This window comes from Mustela putorius, unplaced genomic scaffold (genome assembly GCF_011764305.1).
Source record: "Mustela putorius furo isolate JIRA1106 unplaced genomic scaffold, ASM1176430v1.1 tig00000460_pilon_pilon_pilon, whole genome shotgun sequence".
Classification (NCBI taxonomy): domain Eukaryota; kingdom Metazoa; phylum Chordata; class Mammalia; order Carnivora; family Mustelidae; genus Mustela; species Mustela putorius.
The window spans coordinates 19,290,950-19,314,296 of NW_025421389.1; the positions used below are offsets into that span (position 1 = coordinate 19,290,950).

Below are 23,347 nucleotides of genomic sequence, written 5' to 3' on the forward strand. Positions count from 1 at the left end.
ACAAGCAAATCAAGCGAATAAAAATTTAATTGCAAGTGTGTCTTACCAAGAGAATCCAAGTACTCAGTTTACCTTATACATCCTCACAAATCTAACCTATATTTTTCAAGAAGTTTTAAATTCAGTCTATGGTATGTGTAATAAATAATCTAGTTATTTGCTTATAAAAAGTGCTTAAAAATAATAAAAGTAGTATGTAGTATTAAGTCTATTTTATTCTTAGAAATAACTTATATTTGGGATGCCTGGGTGGCTCAATTGGTTAAGCATCTGGTCAGGTCACAATCTCAGAGTCCTAGGATCAAGTCCTGCATCCAGCTCCTTTCTCAGCAAGGAGCCTGCTTCTCCCTCTGCCTGCTGCTCCCCCTTGCTTGTACTCTCTCTCTTTGTCTCTCTGACAAATAAATAAATGAAATCTTTAAAGATAAAATAAAATAACTTAAATTCTTCCAGTGGCCTTCACAGGTTACTATGACTTCCACTGAACAGGTAAGAAAACAGTGTCTGAAAGTAATTCGACACTTTGCCCGACCTGACCCTACATATACTATGGTCAGGTTCAAAATCACTAGTGTAAATGCAGCATGGGTGAGAATAATAAAAAGAAAAAGAAAGAAAGAAAGACTGGTTTTAGGCAAGCCTCACTAGATTCTAGCTACAGAAGTCAGGCAGGCTCAGATGACACTGGAATTATTATTCTTCCTATGTCCTACCCAATTATACTGGCCAGATAATAGCAGGGCAGCAAATAAGACCCTCACAGTAATATATACAATACTAATTAACAGAAATGCCAAGATTAGCATCGGTATCCTGGACCATGCTGTCACTAAAATGATAAAAGTACTAACATAATTAGGAATGATATACTACCTACAGTCTAAATAATATTCATGACAATTAGGATGAGAGAGCAGTGAGAATAAGCACTGAGGAAAAGGTATTTCATCCCAGGATCTGAATATATATGGGGATAAGGCTGTGAGCATAGGCGTATGTGAACATTCGGGATTTTTTTCCTTTACTCTTAAAGTAATTAAGACTGATTCAGTTTGCCAAAGTTCATTAACTAAAGGCAGCTGTATTACCCACATGATAAAATACATCAAAAATTGGCAAGCCATTTACACTCCCCAAGCTACTCACAACTGAAAACAGTCACAATAGATTTTAAAATTAAATTTCTTCATAGGGAGTGACCTTAACTATCAATTTGAACAAACTTTTAAATTGCTTATATTAAAAACATTGAAAATGTTATCAAAACAATGCTCCCTTCCAGAAAAAATATGCAACACCTGTTACATTTTAAATTTGTAAAACATTTTGATATTTTAAACTACTTAAACCCACATTTTCAAAAGCCATAAAAATCCGCCATAATTTCAAAGGAATGCTTCTAATTAAGATTTAACCAACACGTATGAAGGGCAACTGAACAACTTACCTTATAGGTTTTTTGAGGGGAAACCTGAAACAAAGAAAAAAAAAAGGGAAGATGTAGTTATTTCACTTATAAGACTGTTATTAAATTTATTCATTCTACTAAAGCAGAATAAGAGATATAAACCTTGTGCAACTTTCCCAAAGCAAGATTCGGCAAACAGTTGGAGTAAAAAGCTGGATGCTATTTTTTAATAACTCCTTTGTTAAATCTTAAATTACAGGTGCATTTACCATGAGCTGTCACTGAGTATGGGTTCTCCTTTTTTAAAATCTGTAAATTTAGCTGTTGCTAAATTTAGCTGTTGCTAAATTTACTAAGGGCTTACAAGATGTTAAGCACTATTCTAAACTGCTGACAAGTGCTATCTCATTTAAACCTAAAAAATACCTATAAAGATATTATTTCCATTTTGCAGATTTTAAAAAACTAAGGCAAAGAGAAATATATTGCCATTAAAATATTATATTCACTTTCCCTAGCAAGGAAAGTTTTTTCCTGTTCATCCCCTCTCCCCATTCCCCAAGATATCTGGGTGGTGATTACTGCTGTATTGACCTGTCTACTACCCTTTGATCATAATTAAATCACAATTCTCATTTATGTTTAGCATTTATAACAGAAATCTAGAGAAAATACCATTGCAATACTACCAGTTACTAAGACTATGTTCCAAAAGTAGAAAACAAAAGGGTACATCTTTTCTTTCTTCCGGTCTACAAGCTATTAAGAACTACTGCATTTCCTCCTGGTTGCCTTTTTTGAAAGAAATATTACTGGAGGCTTCCTGATAAGAATTTGACGTTACACATAAACACTAAGTCTACATGTGTTTTCAGATTTCCTCCCATTCCCCTTTCATCAGATTTGTTATTGAGAAATGACCACAACTGATGGCATTTTATGTAAAGATTATCTAGCCTGGGCAACAAAAATGGGACTTATTAAGAGTATCAATAACACTGTTTTTTTTTTTAAAAAAAGGTCATTAATAAACACAGTAAGAAACAAACATAAAACAATGATAACTTAAATGATTATTTCATTTGTCATGGAGACAATTTAGTTTAAAAAAAAACCTCTAGGGGCACCTGGGTGGCTCAGTGGGTTAAGCCGCTGCCTTCGGCTCAGGTCATGGTCTCAGGGTCCTGGGATCGAGTCCCGCATCGGGCTCTCTGCTCAGCAGGGAGCCTGCTTCCCTTCCTCTCTCTCTGCCTGCCTCTCTGCCTACTTGTGATCTCTCTCTGTCAAATAAATAAATAAAATCTTTAAAAAAAAAAAAACCTCTAAAGTACAAGTTTAATTACCATTTCCTTTAACTCCGATAAAAACTAGAACTGATCCAAAGAAAAATACAAAGAATCTAAAAACTTTCATAAGAAGTGCATGTTCACTCACAACAAAGTCAGGGATAACAAGGAAAAGAGGTTCTGGGGTAAGAGTAAACTGCTCTAGAGAACAGACCAATTACAAAAAATCACGAAATTTTCAGAAACAGGAAGTCCATCCTTACTTGCTGGGGAAGTGTGGGGAGGGGGGAATGTTTTTTTAATTTAGACATGAACATAGGAGCTGGCAGAAAAGAATTCCCAACTGAGTTTCTACAAAGGATAATACCTGCAGTTAGCAACCTTAGCCACTCTTCCTGATAGCGGTTATAAAAACTCCTACCCCAAAACAATGCTGCTTGCGTCAGGGCCTGCAACATCCAGGGAGATTCTGGTAAAGAATCCCGGAAGTTCCCAGACTACGGTTGTAAACCAGCTTCCTGAGCTGCCTTCTCTTAGGAGGGAATGGAAAGGGAGGGGAAGGAGGAGGATAAAAATGGAGTGAAAAGATGAAGAACAAGGACTACTGCACAGTAAAATTCGCTTAACACAGTCGACTTACTACATTCTTAAAGTACAGGTGAAGAGCCTCTCTCAAACACAAATTTTTAAATACAGTACTTTTTCTCTAATCACTAAATTCCACAATTAGCCCAACACTAGGCTGAAGAAACAATTCTGGCCCCCAAATCGTCTATTTTCAAGACCTTGTCCATTCTGCAACCCAATCATACAACTGTAGCAACCTCCTCTGGTTAGCTATCTGAGGAAAAGAGCTGTAGTTGAATGCTGAATTACGTTGGAAGTCCTTAATAAATTGTTTCTGGCTTTTGAAAATACCGTATCAATCACTTGGACATTTAGTCAACAATGAACATGTCTGTGCATATTTACATATGTGTGTATTTTTCCAGATATGAGACGAAGCTCAAGTATGAATACGAAGACCCATAATTTCAAAAGGAAAATGCTGTCAGAAATTAGAGCCATTGGGATAAGATCACTAGATGCCCTTACTTTCGATTACCTATACTAAGCACACTTGAATGCCACAAATTCTAACCAAGAGCCTTAAAGGTCACGATTATATTTACTCACTTGACTCAGGATGCCTTTTTCTTATAAGTTCTGAGCTCTAATATTAAAGCCCAGGAAGCAATATATAGAAGCCTCCTCAAAGTTTTTATTTGCATACTCCTCCCAATATGTTATTACAGTGTAAAGGGAGTTGTGATTTGGTACTTAAATAAATAACCCTAACCCAATAAATAGTATTTCCTTTAGTAAAACTTCCAGTTTTCGCCAGGTTTAACCACACACACACACACACACACACACACACTTTACTATACAATACATACATATACATGACTTTCTAATTGGGATATCCCTTTAAGACTGTTAAACAGAATTTCTTCTAGATTAAAAACATTACAAATGGCCATCAAGGTTTTTGTTAACACATATTTGCTTATAATATATAGCTTATTAGAAGTCATTTTTTCCTTTTATAGATAATTTTTTATGAGAAAAAAGCCTTTGATATTACTCCTGAAAGAAAGTGTCCTGAAAGAAAAAAATAGAAATACCACACTTAAACCTTAATTCCTACCCTCTCTATCTCCTTCAAGGTATTAGATATTTTTTCCTCAGGTTTAATTTTGATGAAGAATTTGGGAGTCTGGATGGTTCTTTATAAGGGGTGACTGCAAAGAGGAGAATTAAGTTCAGGATATTTTACCTACACTGGATAGTGGGCAAGTTTTCATTAGCCTGTTAATGTCAGCTACTAAATTTAGAATTCTCAATAATTCCATTGTAAGATACATCCTGATCTTAGCAATGTTAAAAGGCAGGATAAAAAGCCCATGCACCTTGGAATCCATGAAATACAGCACTAGCTTACTGAAATTCATGCCAGTGAGGAGAGTTTCTAGACAAAGAACTCTGCAAAACAGACTGCAGGTAAGAGAAGTCTAGGGCTCAATCCGCATGAAATGATGACAAACAACAATACAAAAAAAAAATACAGATTCCATTACTGTTACAGTCAATGAAAACTGCATGTGATCTCAAGGCCTCATGGACAAGGGCTCCTCAGAAAAAAAATGAGGTTCATATTCTAGTTTTGCAATTTAAAAGGTGCTTTAACACTTGTACAAGGTGCTCAGGCTCTCCAAAAATCTTCTGGAAAATAGTGATTATACTAGTTCCTACCTTACAAATTTGTTTTGAGAATTAGAACATGCAAAGCATTAAATGAGAAGCACTGTCTAGCACTTAATAACCATTAAGTTATTATTAACTATTAATCAGAACAAAAATAAAATCTGAGCTTTAGAGACTTAACTTCAAATTAAATAGAAAAGAAAAATAAACTTAAAAACTAACAATATTCAGGGGTGCCTGGGTGGCTCAGTGGGTAAAGCTTCTGACTTCAGCTCAGGTCATGATCTCGGGGTCCTGGGATCGAGCCCCACATCGGGCCCTCTGTTCAGCAGGGAGATCAGGTTACAACTAAACTTTTCATTTTCCTAGCAAGTAGGGTCAGAGATTTTTTTTTTTTAAAGCCTGTGAAATTGTGTTGACCATACCCACCATTTAGCAAGAGTCCATTATTTCCCATCTCCTTTAAAGTATCAAGAATGATTACAGAATTCTGTGTCCTGGATGTAAATCAAGTTTTATTTTCATCTGTTTCTAGAAAATAATTTAAATATCCTGAAGCACAACACTAAAGTTTGAAACTACTCCAATGTGAATATGAACCAGCTAGCTCTAGTATTGTATCATTTTTCACAAAATAACAAAACAGCTAAAAGGGCATTTAAGTACCCTTAAGTATAGGGATTTAGAACATACTGCTGACTTCAGCTAAACTTAATTCAAACTTTAGATCTCTGGACAATAAGATTCATAGAGCCAAAAGTAGTAATGACCACTAACACTCCTAGCTCTCCAAAAATACCAGTCATAAATCCTTTCACCACCTACAATTTATAACTGGTCTAGCTTACACTCACTAAAAAAACTAAAAACGACAGAAAAAACAAACAAACAAAAATCCGAAAATTATCCACCATTGTACCTTTTTATTGGGAGATAGATCTAAAGCATGAAAAGCTGTCAGCAGAGCTGGCATAAACATTAGTTATATCATAAAGACTCGAGCAGAAGCTACAGCTGAAAGGATGACTCGAGAATTTTCATGGTGTTGTTATTAGTTTTAAACCTCTGGACCTTGCAATACAAAACCACAGAAAGAAGGACCAGGGAGCTCAATTCTGGTGTAAAATCCAAAAACGATTCACTAGAATGTAACGTAAGACAATCTCAAATTAAATTCTTAAATATAACTAAGGATACTGCTACTTTTATTGAAGAACTTAACACATAATGATCCTTAGTCTTTCCTAGACATACTTTGACAAATCAAACAGTAAATTCTAAATTATTTTAATTGCCTCTGCTAGATATTATAAATCAGATATTGGTTGTTTCTGAACTGGGAAAAGTAATTCACAATGAAAATAACATCTTATTTATTATAGGCTCTTCTTTCCTCATGGACAACCTGAAATAGTATTACTTTAGGCAATATCTCCTGTAAGGTTTCTAAATAATTCTGCTTTGAGATAATGAGTATCATCATTAACTTATACAGTGTCTTTCTAGACTTCCAATTATTCACTTCAAAAAACGAAGCAAAGGGAACTGCCAGAAAAAAGAAACCTCAAACTACTTAGTATCTCTCTCTCTGTTTTCACCTTATTTTATTTTTCTTTCCCTTCCCCGTGTTCATCTGTTTTGTTTCCTAAATTGCACATATGAATGAAATCTCTGTGGTATTTGTCTTTCTCTGACGACTTATTTTGCTTAGCAAATAAGGGTTTAAACCTTAATCTTACTTCACAATTCCCAATTTCAGAATTTGTTTGGAGAAGTGGTTCAAGACAGCCAAGTAGGATGATCCTAAACTCACCTCTTCCCATGGACACAAAATTCAACAGCTAACATGCAACAATTTCCTCTGAAAAAGTTCTGGAAACTAGATGAACAGTGCCTTCACAACAAAAAATAAAAGGGCCAATTTGAGACCGGTAGGAGAGGCAGAGACATGCTCTTGCCAACACCCCACCCCAGGCACAGGGACCCACAATCAGAAGGGATTTCAAAAAAATGGAACTTTTTTTGCCTGAGGAGCAAGGGGGTTTGTGCCCCACATCGAGCACCTCAATCCTTGGGTCATGCACCAGAGAGATAAGCCCCTCAAACTTAATATAAACAGGGATTAGGTCCTGGAGAACCACAGAAATGTAGGGAATTGAGAACCCACTCTTACAAGGTTTGCAGGCTGACTCACTCGCCCTGAGACCTAATCCAAAAGCAGCAGTTTGAAAAGCTCCTAGACCAAATGTGAAGGTGACCCAATTACTCATCTTAAAGCAACTGCCAGAGCTTCAGGAACCTGCTGGGACTCTCTCCAAGAAAAGAAACATTGGAAACTACCATTTTTGTGGTCATATTCTACCTTGCTAATGCTACTTTGTTAATTTTTACAACCTCCCCTTAACCTGCTAGCGCAGGTTGGTATCCCCACTTCAGTTCCTAACCATGCCGCAGCTGGGCAACACCTGCCTCTACTCCTGATGCCACCATCACAGCACCACCACAGCCAGTAAGCATGTGCAGCACACACAGGGGATGCTCCTTGAGAGCCTGGCTCTGGTGACTAGGGAGACAGTACCTCTGGGTCCCATGGGTCATCTCCTACAGAAGGCCACACCTTCAAGACTCAGAAAGGTTTTGCCTAATACATGAAAACAAATACAGAGGCTCAGACAAAATGAGACAGGAAAAGGTGGCAAACAAAAGTACAAGACAAAACTTTAGAAAAAGTCCTTAATGAAACAGAGATAAGTAATCTACCTGTTAAAGAATTCAAAGTAATAGTCATAAAAATGGTCATCAAACTTGGGAGAAGAGATGAACATGGTGAGAACGTCAACAAAGAGAATATTTAAGAAAGTACCAAAAAGGGGGCAGAGAGCAAAAGAATACAGTAACTGAACTAAAAAAATATACTAGAGGAGTGTGACAGCCCACTGGATGAAGAGAGAAAGGGGCAGAAAACTTATCTGAAGAAATGATGTCTGAAAACTTCATTACCCCAGGGAAAGAAACAGACATCCAGGTCCAGAAGGCACAAAGAGTTCTACACAAAACAAACCCCCAAAAATTCACACCAAGAAACATTACAATTAAATTGTCAGAAGTTAAAGATAAGGGGCGCCTGGGTGGCTCAGTGGGTTAAAGCCTCTGCCTTCCGGTCAGGTCATGATCCCAGGGTCCTGGGATGAAGCCCTGAATCAGGCTCTCTGCTCAGCAAGGAGCCTGTCTCCCCCCACCCACCCTGCCTGCCTCTATGCCTACTTGTGATCTCTGTCAAATAAATAAATAAAATCTTAAAAAAAAAAAAGTTAAAAAGAGAATTTGAAAAGCAGCAAGAGGAAAACAATTTATTATGTACAAGGGAAATCCCACATGATATCAGCAGATTTTTTAGCAGAAAATTTGCAGGTCAGAAGAGAGTGGCACGACATATTCAAAGAACTGAAAGGAAAAAAAAACTCAAACCAAGAATATGCTATGGGTGTGTGTGTTGGAGGTGGGGGAATACTCTACTGGCAAGGTTACTATTCAGAATAGAAGAAGAGATAAATAATTTTTCAGATAAGCAAAAGCTAAAGGAGTCCATCATCACTAAACTGTTCTTAAAAAAAATTTTTTTAAAGGTCTTCTTTAAGCAAAAAAGCAATTAATTAATGACAAGAAAACATGAAAGTAAAAATCTCAGTGAAAAAGATAATATATGTAGTTAAGGTAGTGGATTAGTCATTTATAAAGCTAGTATGAAGGTCAAAAGGCAAAAGTACTAAAAATATAAATATAAGAACTCACTAAGAACTATAAGTTTTTGTTTTGTGGTTACTTTGAGGTTCACAAATAACATCTATATATATAGCAGTCTATTTTAAGTTGATGACAGCTTAAATTTGAATACATTCTAAAACTACATTTTTACACTCCCCATGTTTATTTTTGATGTCACATAAGATAAAAAACTGTGATGCATTTGTGAAGCTCACAGTAACCACAAAGCAAAAATTTATAGTAAATACACAAAAGAAAATGAAGAGAAACCAGTACATAACACTAAAGGAGGTTATAGAGCCAAAAGGGAAGAAAAAGGAAGAAAGAAACGAGAGGAATTACAAAAAGAGCCAGAAAACAATTAATAAAATGGCAATAAATACATACCTATCAATAATTACTTTAAATGTAAATGGACTAAATTCCCCAACCAAAAAGTACAGAGTGGTTGAATGGATTAAGAAAACAAGACTCAGAGATATGCTGCCTACAAGAGACTAATTTCAGAAGTAACACAGAGATAGAAAGTAAAGGGGAGAAAAAAAATATTCCACGAAAATGTGAACTGAAAGAAAGTTTATATAGCTATGCTTGTAACAGACAAAATAAACTTTAAAATAAAGACTCTGGGGCACCCAGGTGGCTCATTTGGTTAGACGTCTGCCTCAGTTCAAGTCATGACTTTCAGCAGGGAGTCTGCCTCTTTCTCGCCCTTTGCCCCTCCCCCCACTTGTGCACACTCTCTCAAATAAAATCTTTAAAAAATACTTTTTCTTAAAGATTTTATTTATTTGAGAGAGAGAGAGAGAGAGAACATGAAAGGGGAGAGATCAGAGGGAGAAGCAGACTCCCTGCCGAGCAGGAAGCCTGACGTGGGACTCGATCCCAGGACTCCAAGATCATGACCTGAGCCGAAGGCAGTCACTTAACCAACTAAGCCACTCAGACGCCCCAAAAAATACTTTAATAAGTTAAAGAAAAGCATTACATAATGATAAAAGGGTCAATCCAGCAAGATGATACAACAATTATAAATATATATGCACCCAACATAGGAACACCAAAATAAATAAAGTAAGTATTAATAGACCTAAAGGAAGAAACTGACAACAATACAGTAATGGTAGACATCTATAGATAAATCATCCACACAGAAAATCAACAAGAAAACACTGACTTTAAACAACACATTAAACCAGATGTTCTTAATAGATATATATGGGACATTCCATCCAAAAGCAACAGAATACACATTCTTCTCAAGTGCATATAGAACACTGACAGGATAGATAACATGTTAAGCCACAAAACAAGTTCCAATAAATTAAAGAATACTGAAATCTCATCAAGCACCTTGTCCCACCACATTATTATTAAACTAGAAATCAATTACAAGAAGAAAACAAGAAAACACAAACATAGGATTAAACATGCTACCAAACAACCACAAGGTCATCAGAGAAATCTGAGCAATAAAAAAAATGTCTAGAGACAACTACAAATAGAAATACAACAACACACAACAATTATTGGGAGACAGCAAAAGCAATTAGTAAGAGGGCAATTAATAGCAATGCAGGCCTACTTCAAGAAACAGAATGGGGGCACCTGGGTAGCTCAGTTGGTTAAGCAGCCAACTCTTGGTTTCAGCTCAGGTCATGATCACTGGGTCCTGGAATCCAGTCTTGTGTAGGTTTGTGCTCAGCAGGGAGTCTGCTTGAGGATTCTCTCTCTCTCTCTGCGGCTCTCCCCCCAACTCACGTGCACATATGCAGGCACCCTCTCTCTCAAATAAATATTTATATAAAGACTTATATAAAGATTTTATAGGAACATCTGGGTGGCTCCGTCTTTAAGCAGCTGCCTTCAGCTGAGGTCATGATCCTAGGGTGCCGGGATCAAGTCCTGCACTGGGCTCCCTGATCAGCCAGTAGTCTGCTTCTCCTTCTGCCTGCTGCTCTCCCTGCTTGTGCACTCTCTCTGTCTGTGACAAGTAAATAAAATCTTAAAAAAGAAGATTTTATATAAAGTACATTAAGATTGAGTGTTCAAATTTTGTAAACTGAAGCAAGAACTGTGCAAAATTTGTTAGGATAAGCTGCTTTCTGCAGATTTGCCAAAGGATACAACTGTCCTTCTGAAAAAGTAAAAAGTCTTAGTTGGCTTTCACCTTTTGTATTGAGGTGTCATTAAGACAAACTCCATTACTAACCCGAACTTGAGAATTTTATGAAAATGTAAAATTAAAATATAAAATTTCAAATAACACTGTATCTTCTATGATATAAAAAAGTTCTACTCAAAATGTAAATTCTTACGTATCACATTAAAGCACATATTTGATATATTTGCAGTTTCCATTTTTATTAAAGAAAAAATCTAAAACATCCATTAAAAATAGCATCCATAGGGGCACCTGGGTGGCTCAGTGGGTTAAAGCCTCTGCATTCGGCTCAGGTCATGATCCCAGGGTCCTGGGATCGAGCCCCGCATCAGGCTCTCTGCTCAGCGGGGAGCCTGCTTCCTCCTCTCTCTCTGCCTGCCTCTCTCCCTACTTGTGATCTCTGTCAAATAAATAAATAAAATCTTAAAAAAAAAAATAGCATCCATAGCAAGGAATACCAATTCGACAAGAAAACAAATTACAATGCATTTATCCTAAATGTTCTTAAACATTTCTTACCAAATGCCAACACAATTACAAGAATAGGAATTCTATTTTGAAAATCTTAGGAGAAGGAAAAACAGAATTAACACTAACACCCAAATCACTGAGTATTATTCAACAGCTCTATTTACCTTCAGGTATTGTACTTGGTATGCTCAGAACTTGAATACAAAGAAGGCTAATTCACCATCCCATCTATACCACAAAGCTGAACAGACAAGGATTTGCCAAAAAAAATAGGGAGTCAGAACTAGAGCGTATCATGCTTAGCGAAATAAGTCAAGCAGAGAAAGACAACTATCATATGATCTCCCTGATATGAGGAAGTGGTGATGCAACATGGAGGGGTTTGGGAGAAGGGGGTGGGATTATGGACATTGGGGAGGGTATGTGATTTGGTGAGTGCTGTGAAGTGTGTAAACCTGGTGATTCACAGACCTGTACCCCTGGGGATAAAAATATATGTTTATAAAAAATAAAAAATTAAAAAAAAAAATAGGGAGTCAGAGAAGTATAAACCTAATCCCAATATATACTAAAAATGTTCACAATTTCCTTGAACTAAACCTACATAGGCCTATTTCTTATAAACAAATAAAAACCTCATATACTTTCCAGAAGAACTCTAAGAGAATAAGGATTGCTCACACTCCATGTTTTCTACTTATAATTTTTAAAATTACATAAGAAATACATTATGAGGGGCGCCTGGGTGGCTCAGTGGGTTAAGCCGCTGCCTTCGGCTCAGGTCATGATCTCGGGGTCCTGGGATCGAGTCCCGCATCAGGCTGTCTGCTCAGCAGGAGCCTGCTTCCTCCTCTCTCTCTCTCTGCCTGCCTCTCTGCCTACTCGTGATCTCTGTCAAATAAATAAATAAAATCTTAAAAAAAAAAAAAGAAATACATTATGAGTACTTTAGTCACATATTATTAAATTTATGTCATACTCCTCAGTTGGTGAAATAGCTCCATAAATAAATAAAACAGGCTATATAAAAATAAAATATCAGTAAAGATAAGACTAGTATCAGTAAAGATAAGACTAGTATCAGTAAAGATAAGACTAATAACAAAAGAACTGATCATAGCCAATAAAATTACAATTAAATCTTCTATGTAATACACATTCCACATTCATAAAAATATTTTATTTTCTTCTAAGGAAATTATTTTTCATTAAAACTACTTTTACTAGCTATGTGTATAATTAATGTTATAATGCAATTTCTGGCTATAAACTAGAGATTTCTCTTCACAAATGCTTTGGTTCTGGCATCAAATATTAACAATTCTTCAATTCCTCTTAGCTATCCATTTAGTTTATCATGAAACCACATTCTCTCTCTTTTTTAAAAATATATTTTATTTATTTATTTGAGAGAGAGAGAGAGAGAAGATGAGTACCTAGCAGGCATATAAGGAGAGGAAGAAGCTGACTCTCTGCTGAGTGTGGAGCCAGATGCAAGGCTCAATCCCAGGACCCCAGGATCACGACCTGAGCTGAAGGCACATAGCCAACTGACTAAGCCAGCCAGATGCCCCTTAAATCACATTTTCTATGCCAGATCTGAATACCCCAAACTTTCAAACCAGCACAAAGGAAAAAAGACCTCTAATTCTGTGGGGAAAAGGTGAGAAGATTAGTTCTATGCATGCTATTTCACACTTTCTACAAGAGTTTTTCTTGGCCCTAAACCATAGAATGTACAGGGTACACTCTTATCAGTAACAATGGTTCACCACAGCACTGAATTTGGAAACATGGAGGAAAGTGTGTTTTAAATATTTTGACATTCCTCTTATGTCACTCCAGAATTGGGAATCACTGCTTTACAAAGTTCAGTTCATTTTTAATTCACTGACATTGTTCTATTTTCTCCCTTAGATGTGACTTATCATACCTAATACACTTTTGATACATAAGACTACTGATGTTAATTTTTAAATAGGTCTACATTACTAATACTATTTTTTATATATTTTCAAGACAATTCCTCTCCCTCAAGGGACTGAAGAATGAAACTGTTACCTTTCCAAAACTGTAAAGTTTCCTATAAAGCAATGGTTTTCCACTTTTTAACATGAAGAAATATCTTCTCAGGGTGCTTGGGTGGCTTAGTCAGTTAAACATCTGCCTTCAACTCAGATCAAGAACCCAGGGTCCTGGGACAGAGCCCCACATCAGGCTCCCTGCTCAATTTCCCTCCACCCCTCTTCTGCTGGTGCGTGCTCTTTCTCAAATAACTATTTTTTTAAAAAGATGTATGTATGTAGCTGTGTATATATACATACAACTATGTAAATGTATATTTATGTACACTTACCAATGTGTAAGTGTACATATGTATATTTTATATGTTCTTATATATGTAATAGTTATATACACATGTTTGTATATTGGTGGAATTTATAAAATTCTAAACCATATTTCATCTAAATTGTTAACTTTATTGGCATAAAGCTATTCATAATATTCCCTTATGAACATTTTAATATCTGTAGAATCTGTAGTGATGTCACTTCTTTTATTCTTGAGAATGGTAATGTTTGTCTTCCCTCTTTTATTCCTGATCAGCCTGGCTAGAGTTCTAACAATTTTATTATTATTCTCAAAAGAACCAGCTTTTGCTTTCATTGATTTTCTCTACTGCTTTTCTGTTTCTACTGCATTGACTTCCTACTCTGATCTTTATCATTTCTTCTGCTTACTTTGGTTTTAACTTGCTCTTATTCTAGTTTCTTAAAACAGAAATTGATGTCATTGGCTTTAGACTTTTCTTCTTTTCTAAAAGGAGTTTAATGTTTTTTAAGTAATGGTTTAGTGGCATCCTGCAAATTCTGATAAATTGTGTTCTTATTTTCATTCAATACAAAATAATTTCCCATTTCCCTTTTAGTATCTTCTTTGGACCACAGGTAATTTAAAAGTATGTTGTTTATTTTCCAAATATTTGGGCATTTTCCAGAGATCTTTCTTTTACCAACTTCTAATTTAATTCCACTGTGGTCAGAGAACATATTTTATATGACTTGATCCTTAAAAAAAAAAAAAAGATTTTATTTATTTGAGAGAGAAAGCATGCAAGGGGGGAGGAGCAGATGGGGAGGGAACAAAAATCTAAGACAAAACTCTTCACTTAGCATGGAGCCAGATGCAAGGCTTGATCCCACAACTCCAAGCTCATGACCTGAGCTGAAACCAAGTCAGATGCTTAACCCACTGAGCCACCCAGGATCCCCTGATTTAAACCTTTTATTTAAATTTATTTATAACCCATAATATGGTCTATCTTAATAAATATTCCATGTATACGTGCTAAAAAAACAAACAAACCTGTACTATGTTGTTGGATAGAATGTTCTATAAAAGCAACTAGATCAAACCGGTCAATAGTGTTAAGTAGTCTATACCCTTACTGATTTTCTACTTCTTTCAATTATTGAGAGATATTGAACTCACTGGTAATAATTGGGGATTTGTCTTGCAGTTATATCAGTTATATCAGTTTTTCTTTCATGAAAATTTTAAAGCTCAGTTACTAGCTATATAAAAGTTTAGAACTGTTATATCTTTTTTACTTGATGCTTTAATCATTATGTAATGACTTTCTTTAACCCTAATACTTTTGTTCTGAAGCTTACTTTATCTGATATTAATATATCACTCTATCTTTCCTTTGATTAATACTACCATGGCATATCTTCTTTTAAACTATATGTCTTTATGTTTAAGGTGTATTTCTTGTAGCACAGAGTTAGGCTTTCCTTTTTATCTAATCTGATAATCTCTGCCTTTAACTGGAGTGTTTACACCATTTTTTTTTTAAGATTTTACTTATTTATTTGACAGAGAGAGAGAGATCACAAGTAGGCAGAGAGGCAGGCAAAGAGAGAAAGGAGGAAGCAGGCTCCCCCCTGAGCAGAGAGCCCTATACAGGGCTCGATCCCAGGACCCTGAGACCATGACCTCAGCCAAAGGCAGAGGCTTAACCCACTAAGCCACCCAGGTGCCCCTAGACCATTTATCTTTATTGTGATTACTGATATGTATAGGTTAAAGTCTATCATCTTGTGATTTGCTTTTTGTCTCATCTGTTCTTTATCTCCTCTTTTCACTTTTTTTTTTTGCTTTATTTTAGATTTATTTGTATTAAATTATTATAATAAATTGATTTAAAAATAATTTTAGTATACTGTTAATTTGTTTCTCTCACTAGACTTTAAATTATTTGAAGGTGAGGACCATTTTTTATTCTAATTTACTGGTACGGTGCTGAGCATATACTAGACAATTCAATACGTATTTACTAAATGAATTCATTCATTCAAAATACTTTTATTTAGAATTATGGAAGACATAAATGATTACCAATCCAGACCACAATCGTCCTTTTCACCCCTATTTTATTCAGTTATTTACCATTTTTCTCAGAGCTTGATGATCCAAGGGAAGCGGACTCCATTTGCACCAACAGAGCTGGGCTTTTTGGCACTGAATGGTAAGTCCACTGTTGAGTAAGTGATTGGTTCAGAAAGAGACAAGGAGAATACAAAGTTTGCTAAAAGCATCTGTGAAAGTATTTTCTTACTCCTAAGAAAGAACATGAAACTTCTTGTCCTTGCTCCCACTGGACAGGAATGAGAAAGCAAGTAGGCCTGACTACTATTTAACATCCATCATTAAAAACTAGTTTAAGATGAAGCTGACACTGATGGCAAAAGTGGAAAACTGGAAAGAACCTGTGCTCTTGACCCAGGTAAGCTATGAGATCAAAAATCCCTGAACCCAGCTCTGGACTTCTTCTTATGTGAGCCAATAAATGTCCTTACTAGTTAGCTTTCCAGTTATAGACCACCAAAAACACACTAAGTTACATAAACAGCAATCAGTGTCATGTACTGTTCCAGTTACTAGAGGTTACATGGAAAAACAGATAAAACCTCTGCTCTCAAGAGGCTTACATTCTACAAGACAGACTGGACAAATAATTGTACCAGATTATTTCAGACAGTGGTAAGTGCTATGAGAAAAATAAAATATACATGACTGTGACTAACTGAGTTAATTTTGTTTATTCAAAGAAGACTTCTATAGCATTTGAGCTGAGACCTAAATGAGGTGTAGGAGCCAGCCATGAGAAGATCTTCAGCCACAAAGCTATAGGCAAATGTAATAGGACAAAGATCACAATGGAGAAAAAGCTTACTAATTTGAGAAATACAAAGTCCACTGTGGCTTGAGCATAGAAAATGACCAAGAAAGTAGTAATGAGATGAGATTAGCAGATAAGAGAGGGGCCAGATAACGTAAGAATGTGAGCCATGTCCATGAATTCAGATTTTATTCAAAGTATAATGAAAACAGGAGGGTTTTAAGAAATGACCTAATTGATGTTTTAAAGGAACACTCTGGTGAATGAATAAACTTTCATATGCCACACATCTGAACACCAAGAAAGTCAAATTCAGTCTGTTTACAGTAACAGTGCATTCTGCCCCAAATATCAAATACCTATGAAGCACCTAATATATGAAGAACACTACACAAACTTTATAACGTTGCTATATTCTGTCCCCACTGTGTATGAATTCCACATTATCTCAAAGTTAGATTTTATTTTTTAAAAAGAATAAAATGAGGATAAGGACGGAAGTTGCTAAATTATCATTTCTATCCTAATTTCTCCAGATAATGTCTGAAACTCATAGATGTCAATTTTTTTTTTAAACCATAACATGACTGAGAGACATCTGGTTCAGCCATTCAGCCATTTAGTGTCTGCCCAGGCAAGTGTTTCAGTCCTGTTCTAACACAAGTATTTGGATTTTTCCAAGAGCTGATGTCAGGGCTTTTCAGAGAGACAGAACAGCATTTACAGGCCAGAGAAGGAAAAAGGGTTTCCCCAGCAGCTATGCTCAATGTGGCCTTTGTACTGTTCCACTGCTAATGGCAGGAAGACCCTGCTAGATAAAGCTATTTAGTTCCTGAAAAAAATTCTACCCTGGAGGGTGAAGGAGGATGGATGGCCAGATTCCCCATTAAGGGAAACCAGCTTAGTTTTCTATCAGTGCTCAAACCCAAATTTAAATGAGCTCATCATCAGAACAAAGGTTTCTGAATTCTTATGAGGAAAAAACATTCTACTGAACTTGTATTTAAAGAGGAGATGAACTGGTTGGAAATAATTGTATATTAGGTGAAGAATAACAGTAAGCTGTTGCATATTTCCTAGGGTTGGACTCCCTGAAAAATACTCATTTAGTAAGAATGATTAGTTGAGAAACACTCAATACCTTCAAGTTACCCTGGGTAGTTACAAATTATGGTAGGCAATTTGCTCCAAATATATGCCCTCCATTATTCATAAGAATAATGATTAACAGTTAAAAGCAAAATAGCTAAACTTTACTTAACTAGTTCTACTAAATGTTCTTAACAAATGCCAGTCTCTGCCTTAAGTAGTTCACATATATTAATTCTAACAACAATTCTAAGAGATAAATACCATATTTAGCCTCTTTTTACAACAGAAAAATGTGAGGTTCAAAGAGACAGAAGTAACATATACAAGTTATATAACCAGTAGACATTCAAACCTTCACATTCTAGAGTCCCTGGTTCTCAACCTTTAGATTACTGCATTACCACAAAACATTCTCTTCCCTTTGCATAGTTTGTTTTTTTAAGATTTTTATTTACTTATTTAATAGACAGAGAGAGATCACAAGTAGGCAGAGAGGCAGGCAGAGAGAGAGGGGGAAGCAGGCTCCCTGCCGAGCAGAGAGCCCGATGAGGGGCTCGATCCCAGGACCCTGAGATCATCATCTGAGCTGAAGGCAGAGGCTTAAACCACTGAGCCACCCAGGCGCCCCTGCATAGTTTTTTTTTTTTATAGTTAATCAAAAGTCTTCACATGAGTGAGAATCAGAAAATTAGATCTGGTATAACTATAAAATATTTAGCTAGAAAGGTATTCATACCTTTATATAGCTGCAGGCAAAGATAAGCCAACATGAACTGGTTACAAAAGAACTCCCAATCTTATAGAATCTGCATCTCCAAATCCCAAAGCTGGGTGGAGAATTCAGTTAATATATATGTGCCGTATAGGCAACTTACCAGTTATACATCATAAAGGAAACCAGTTTCCACCTGAATGTGCTTCTTCAAGACAACACTCACGAACCACTGGTTGTTTCAATAAATATGCATTCAATTCCAGGTAAAGATGAAAGATAATAAAGACAATTTTACTCTACCAGGCTTCCTCAATACTAAAAGCAAAAATAGAAGGGGAAAAAAATCCACCCTTTATGAAAGGGCATGATTATAACCTTAAACCATTAACTACAAAACATACTTGCCAAATCTACTAAATTTTGGATCTATACCAAAAAATTCTTGGTAGACCTGAACAGGAAACCCACTTCTTGAAACATAAGGATCACAGATCTGAAATGAAGATCTATCTGTCCTATGATTAGGAAGTCAATATCCAGTGTAGCAGTATAACAAGGGAGTAAGGGACCCTATAGAGAGACCCAGGACAGCAGAAGGAAGTAAAATCAAAGAACAAAAATATGCTGCTACATTCCTAGGCTTATGATACTGCTGGAAGTGAAGTGGAGATAATGAGGGAAAGTCAGAGCACCTGCCATGAGAACACAACACAGAGAACCCTGTGACCTCAAGAACATTCCTGTGAATCACACAGGCCTCCGAACAAAGAACAGTAAGCAACAGAAAAATGGAATAGTTAATGATAACAGCTAATATTTACTGTGCATATAACATATGCCAGTAACTGTTATAACTATATTACATGTATTAAGTCATTTAATCCTCAGTAAATACTATTATTATCCCTGTTTTATAGATGAACAAACTAAGGCACAGAAAGATTAAGACATTTGCCCAAGGTCAATTAGTAAGCAGAGAAGCAGAGAAGCTGATACATGAACCTTACAGTTCTTGTTCTTAATCACTATGCGTTATACAAGAAAAAATAATATTCAAAAATATAACAGAAAAATTCCCCCAAATACAAAATAAGTGAATTCTGAACAACACACCATACTATAAAAACAGAAAATAATCAACACTAATAAGTACACTGCTAAAGTTATAAAGATATAAGGTTTTTAAGTAAAGAGTTATAGGACATGAGCATTTTTTCACAGAACTAGAACAAAAAAAATCCTAAAATTTGTATGGAACCACAAAAGACCCTGAATAACTAAAGCAATCTTGAAAAAGAAAAGCAAAGCTGGAGGGATCACAATTCTGGACTTCAAGTTATATTACAAAGCTACAGGATAAAAACAGCACGGTACTGGCACAAAAACACATAGATTAATAAATCAAAATAGAAAACCCAGAGATAAATCCACAACTATATGGTCAATTAATCTTCAACAAAGCAAGAAAGAATATCTAATGCAAAAAGGACAGTCTATTCAACAAACGGTATTAGGAAAACTGGACAGCAGCATGCAGAAGAAAAACTGGGCCACTTTCTTACACTGTACACAAAACTAAATTCAAAAACGCTAAAGACCTAAATGTGAGAGAAACCGTAAGAATTCTAAAAGAGAACACAGGCAGTAATTTTTCCTGACATTATTCAAAGCAATTTTTTTTTCTAGATTTGTCTCCTGTGACAAGAGAAACAAAAGCAAAAATGAACGATTAGGACTACATCAAAATAAAACAGCTTCTGCACAGCAAAGTAAATAACCAACAAAACTAAAAGGCAACCTGTGAAATGGGAGAAGCTATTTGCAAATGACATATCTGATAAAAGGTTAGTATCCAAAATACATAAAGAACTTACAAAGTTCGAGACCCAAAAAACTAATAATCCAATTAAAAAATGGGTAGAAGACGTGAACAGACATTTCTCCAAAGACGACATTCAGGTGGCCAACAGACACATGAAAAGATGCTCATCATTACTTACTTTCAGGGAACTGCAAATCAAAACTACAGTGAGTATGACCTCACACCTGTCAGACCGGCTAAAATCAACAACACAAGAAACAATAGGTGTTGGCAAGGATATAGAAAAAAAGGAACACTCATGCACTGTTGGTAAGAATGGAAACTGGTGCAGACACTGTAGAAAACAGCATGGTGTTTCCTCAGTAAGTTAAAAATAGAACTACCTTATGATCCAACAATCACACTACCGAGTATTTACCAAAAGAATACGAGAACACTAATTCAAAAGGATACATGCACCCCTATGTTTACAGCAACACTATTTACAAGAGCCATATGGAAGAAGCCCAAGTGTCTAACAACTGATGAATGGATAAAGAAGATGTGGGCATATATCTATAAAGGAATATTATTCAGCCATATAAAAGGAATGAAATCTTGCCATTTACAATGACATGGATGGAGCTGGAAAGAATAATGTTAAGTGAAATAAGTCAGTCAAAGACAAATACCATATGATTGCACTCATATGTGGAATTTAAGAAACAAAACAAATAAGTAAAGGGGGGGGGAGAGAAAAACCAGAGACTGTTAATTATAGAGTACAAACTGATGGTTACCAGAGGGAGGGAGGGGTTAAAAGGATGGGTGAAATGGGTGATGGGGATTAAGGGGAGGACTTGTTATGATGAGCACAGGGTGATATATGGAACTGTTGAATTACTATACTGTATACCTGCAACTATTACAATACTGTATGTGAACTAACTGGAATTAAAATAAAAATTTAAAGAATAGTTATATGAACACCTAGATAAAAAAATTTAAGTCATGTACAAGTGGGAAAGATTAAATCAGCCTCGAGACTTCTCCACAAAAAGACTCCATACGCCACAAGGTATGACTCCAATGTGAGAAAATAGTGATATAACATCTAAATTTTTTTAGAAAGTTTTTATGCATACTGGAAGTTAAAGATATAAAGAATCTGTAGAGAAATAAAGAAACAAAGCACCTACGAGCCCTTCTTGGAGAAGAGGGAAAAACCCTACTTAAACACAAAATCCACCCAATAAAAATATTCTCAAAATGAAGAACTCAGGAATGCAGAAGCCATGGTAAATGGATTGAGGGTGAGCACTGGGTCAGTTAACATACAGAAACTAACAAATAGTGTAACAAAAGCCACCCTCCTGACATTCAATGAAACATTAGTATTTCCTCAGTAGAGAATCTGTCTTAACTCTGTATCCTCACTATACCCTATATGGTACTCCTGCACACAGTATTTCAAAAAAATAAATGCTATAAAAAATGATCATCTACTCTATTACCAACCCACTCAATACCCCCACCTGCAGGAATATGAGGTCCCTGATCTCTGGTTCACTGTTATATTCCAGGGCAGTGCTACACACAGAGCAGGTACTCAAGAAATATATTTGTCTAATGATATAATGGGCATTAGACTCAGGCAAATGGATTTCCTCAATCTTCTGGGCTCTGAAGAGTTGCTATCTGGCATACGCATTTAGATATACCAGTGGTATCTCAAATTCAATAAACCCGAAACTAAATTCTTATGCTGCCTCTCAAAACTTGCTTCTCCATCTCAACAATCAGCCTTTCATCTGCCTACCTGATCTGGTCAGAAATCTAGAAGTCATCAAAGACAACTGCCTCTCCCTCCCCAAACTCAATATACCCAACTCTCCACCCACCCAACAATACTGACTGAGCACTCACTCTATATACCATATACCTGAAGACAGAAAATAAATAAGTCTCCTTTTCCATGGACTTAACATCCATCATTGCCTTTTACTGACTTTACCTTCAAGAGATATCTCAGATTTATTTATTTCTGACCTTGGCCATTGCTGGCTTAGAGAGCTAGCCACCTTGTCCCAAGCCTAGACTACTGTAATAATTTAACAGGTCTTGCCTTTCATATTCGTGCACACATCCCCCAATTCATTTTCCTATACAGGAACCGCTTAATTTCAAAACACAAATCTTAGTGTGTCCCTCCCCTGCTTAAGTTCTTTCAATAATTTCACACTGCATTTAGGAAAAAAAAAAAATCCAAACACCAAAACACGACATGCAAGACCCAGATATAAAAAATACAGTTCTTGCTACCTTTCTAATTTCAACTTCTACCACTCTCCTGTTCGCTTACTATGCTTCAGCTATAGTGGCCTTCCTTTAGTGCTTTACATGCATGCTTCCCCAAAGAAGGGCTATCTTGCATGCTGCTAGATCTGGGACCCTCTCCCTGTTAACCCGATTCCTGAATATACTTTAGGCCTTTGCTTAAAGGTTGCTACCTCAGAAAGGCCCTTCCTGGTTTCTGTTCCCTAGTTTCAGTTAGATTCCTCCTGTTATTGTCTCCCACAATTACCTTGTTCTCTCTCTCTAACACATTTTATAATTATCTTATATTTAATGTTGGTTTAGATCATTAGGCAGCTCTATGAGTACACAGTAAATTCAGCCCTGGCACAGCTCCTCAAGGTGTTCAATAAATATTTCTTGAATGAATGAATAACTCAACCATGGAAAAGAGGCACGTGGAGAAATTCTAAGCAAGGGAAGAGAAGCATATGCTGGTGTGTTTGGAGAAAATCCAAGTAGCTCAGAATGGCTGGAGCATCAAGGCTGGGTTGGGGGAGAGTAATAACGTCTGCAGAGGGAACTATATACCACACAGAGGAATAGAAAGGCTCTTAACCCAGACTTCAGCTTCCAGAGGTACTGAACATTATGGGGTAAGGGAATCTCTAAAGACAGTCTCAAAAGAGGTCCATTAAAAAAGAGGTCTCCTCCAAAGAACCACTGCTAGCAACAACGCAGAACACAGACAGGTTTTAAGCCAGGCAGTAATACGATCCAGTATGTATTTTAGAAATATCGCCTTGGAAACAAAATGAAGAATGAAATCGTGGGCCTGGGCCAGGAAACCAATTAGAAAACAGTAATAGCACAGATTTTTAAAATGACGAGGATCTAAATGATTTCAAAAGCAATAAA

General features: G+C 36.2%; 1 protein-coding gene across 4 annotated transcripts in view; it reads right to left on the reverse strand.

Moving 5' to 3' along the window:
* The window catches only part of ARHGEF12 (Rho guanine nucleotide exchange factor 12), a 145,963-nt gene that overhangs the window by 76,053 nt on the left and 46,563 nt on the right, over positions 1-23,347 (reverse strand). For all 4 annotated transcript variants that reach the window (XM_004750072.3, XM_004750071.3, XM_045080425.1 and 1 more), the window contains exon 2: positions 1,448-1,471. In XM_004750072.3, the coding sequence (XP_004750129.1) occupies positions 1,448-1,471 (24 nt within the window). The remainder of the gene's footprint in view (positions 1-1,447; positions 1,472-23,347) is intronic.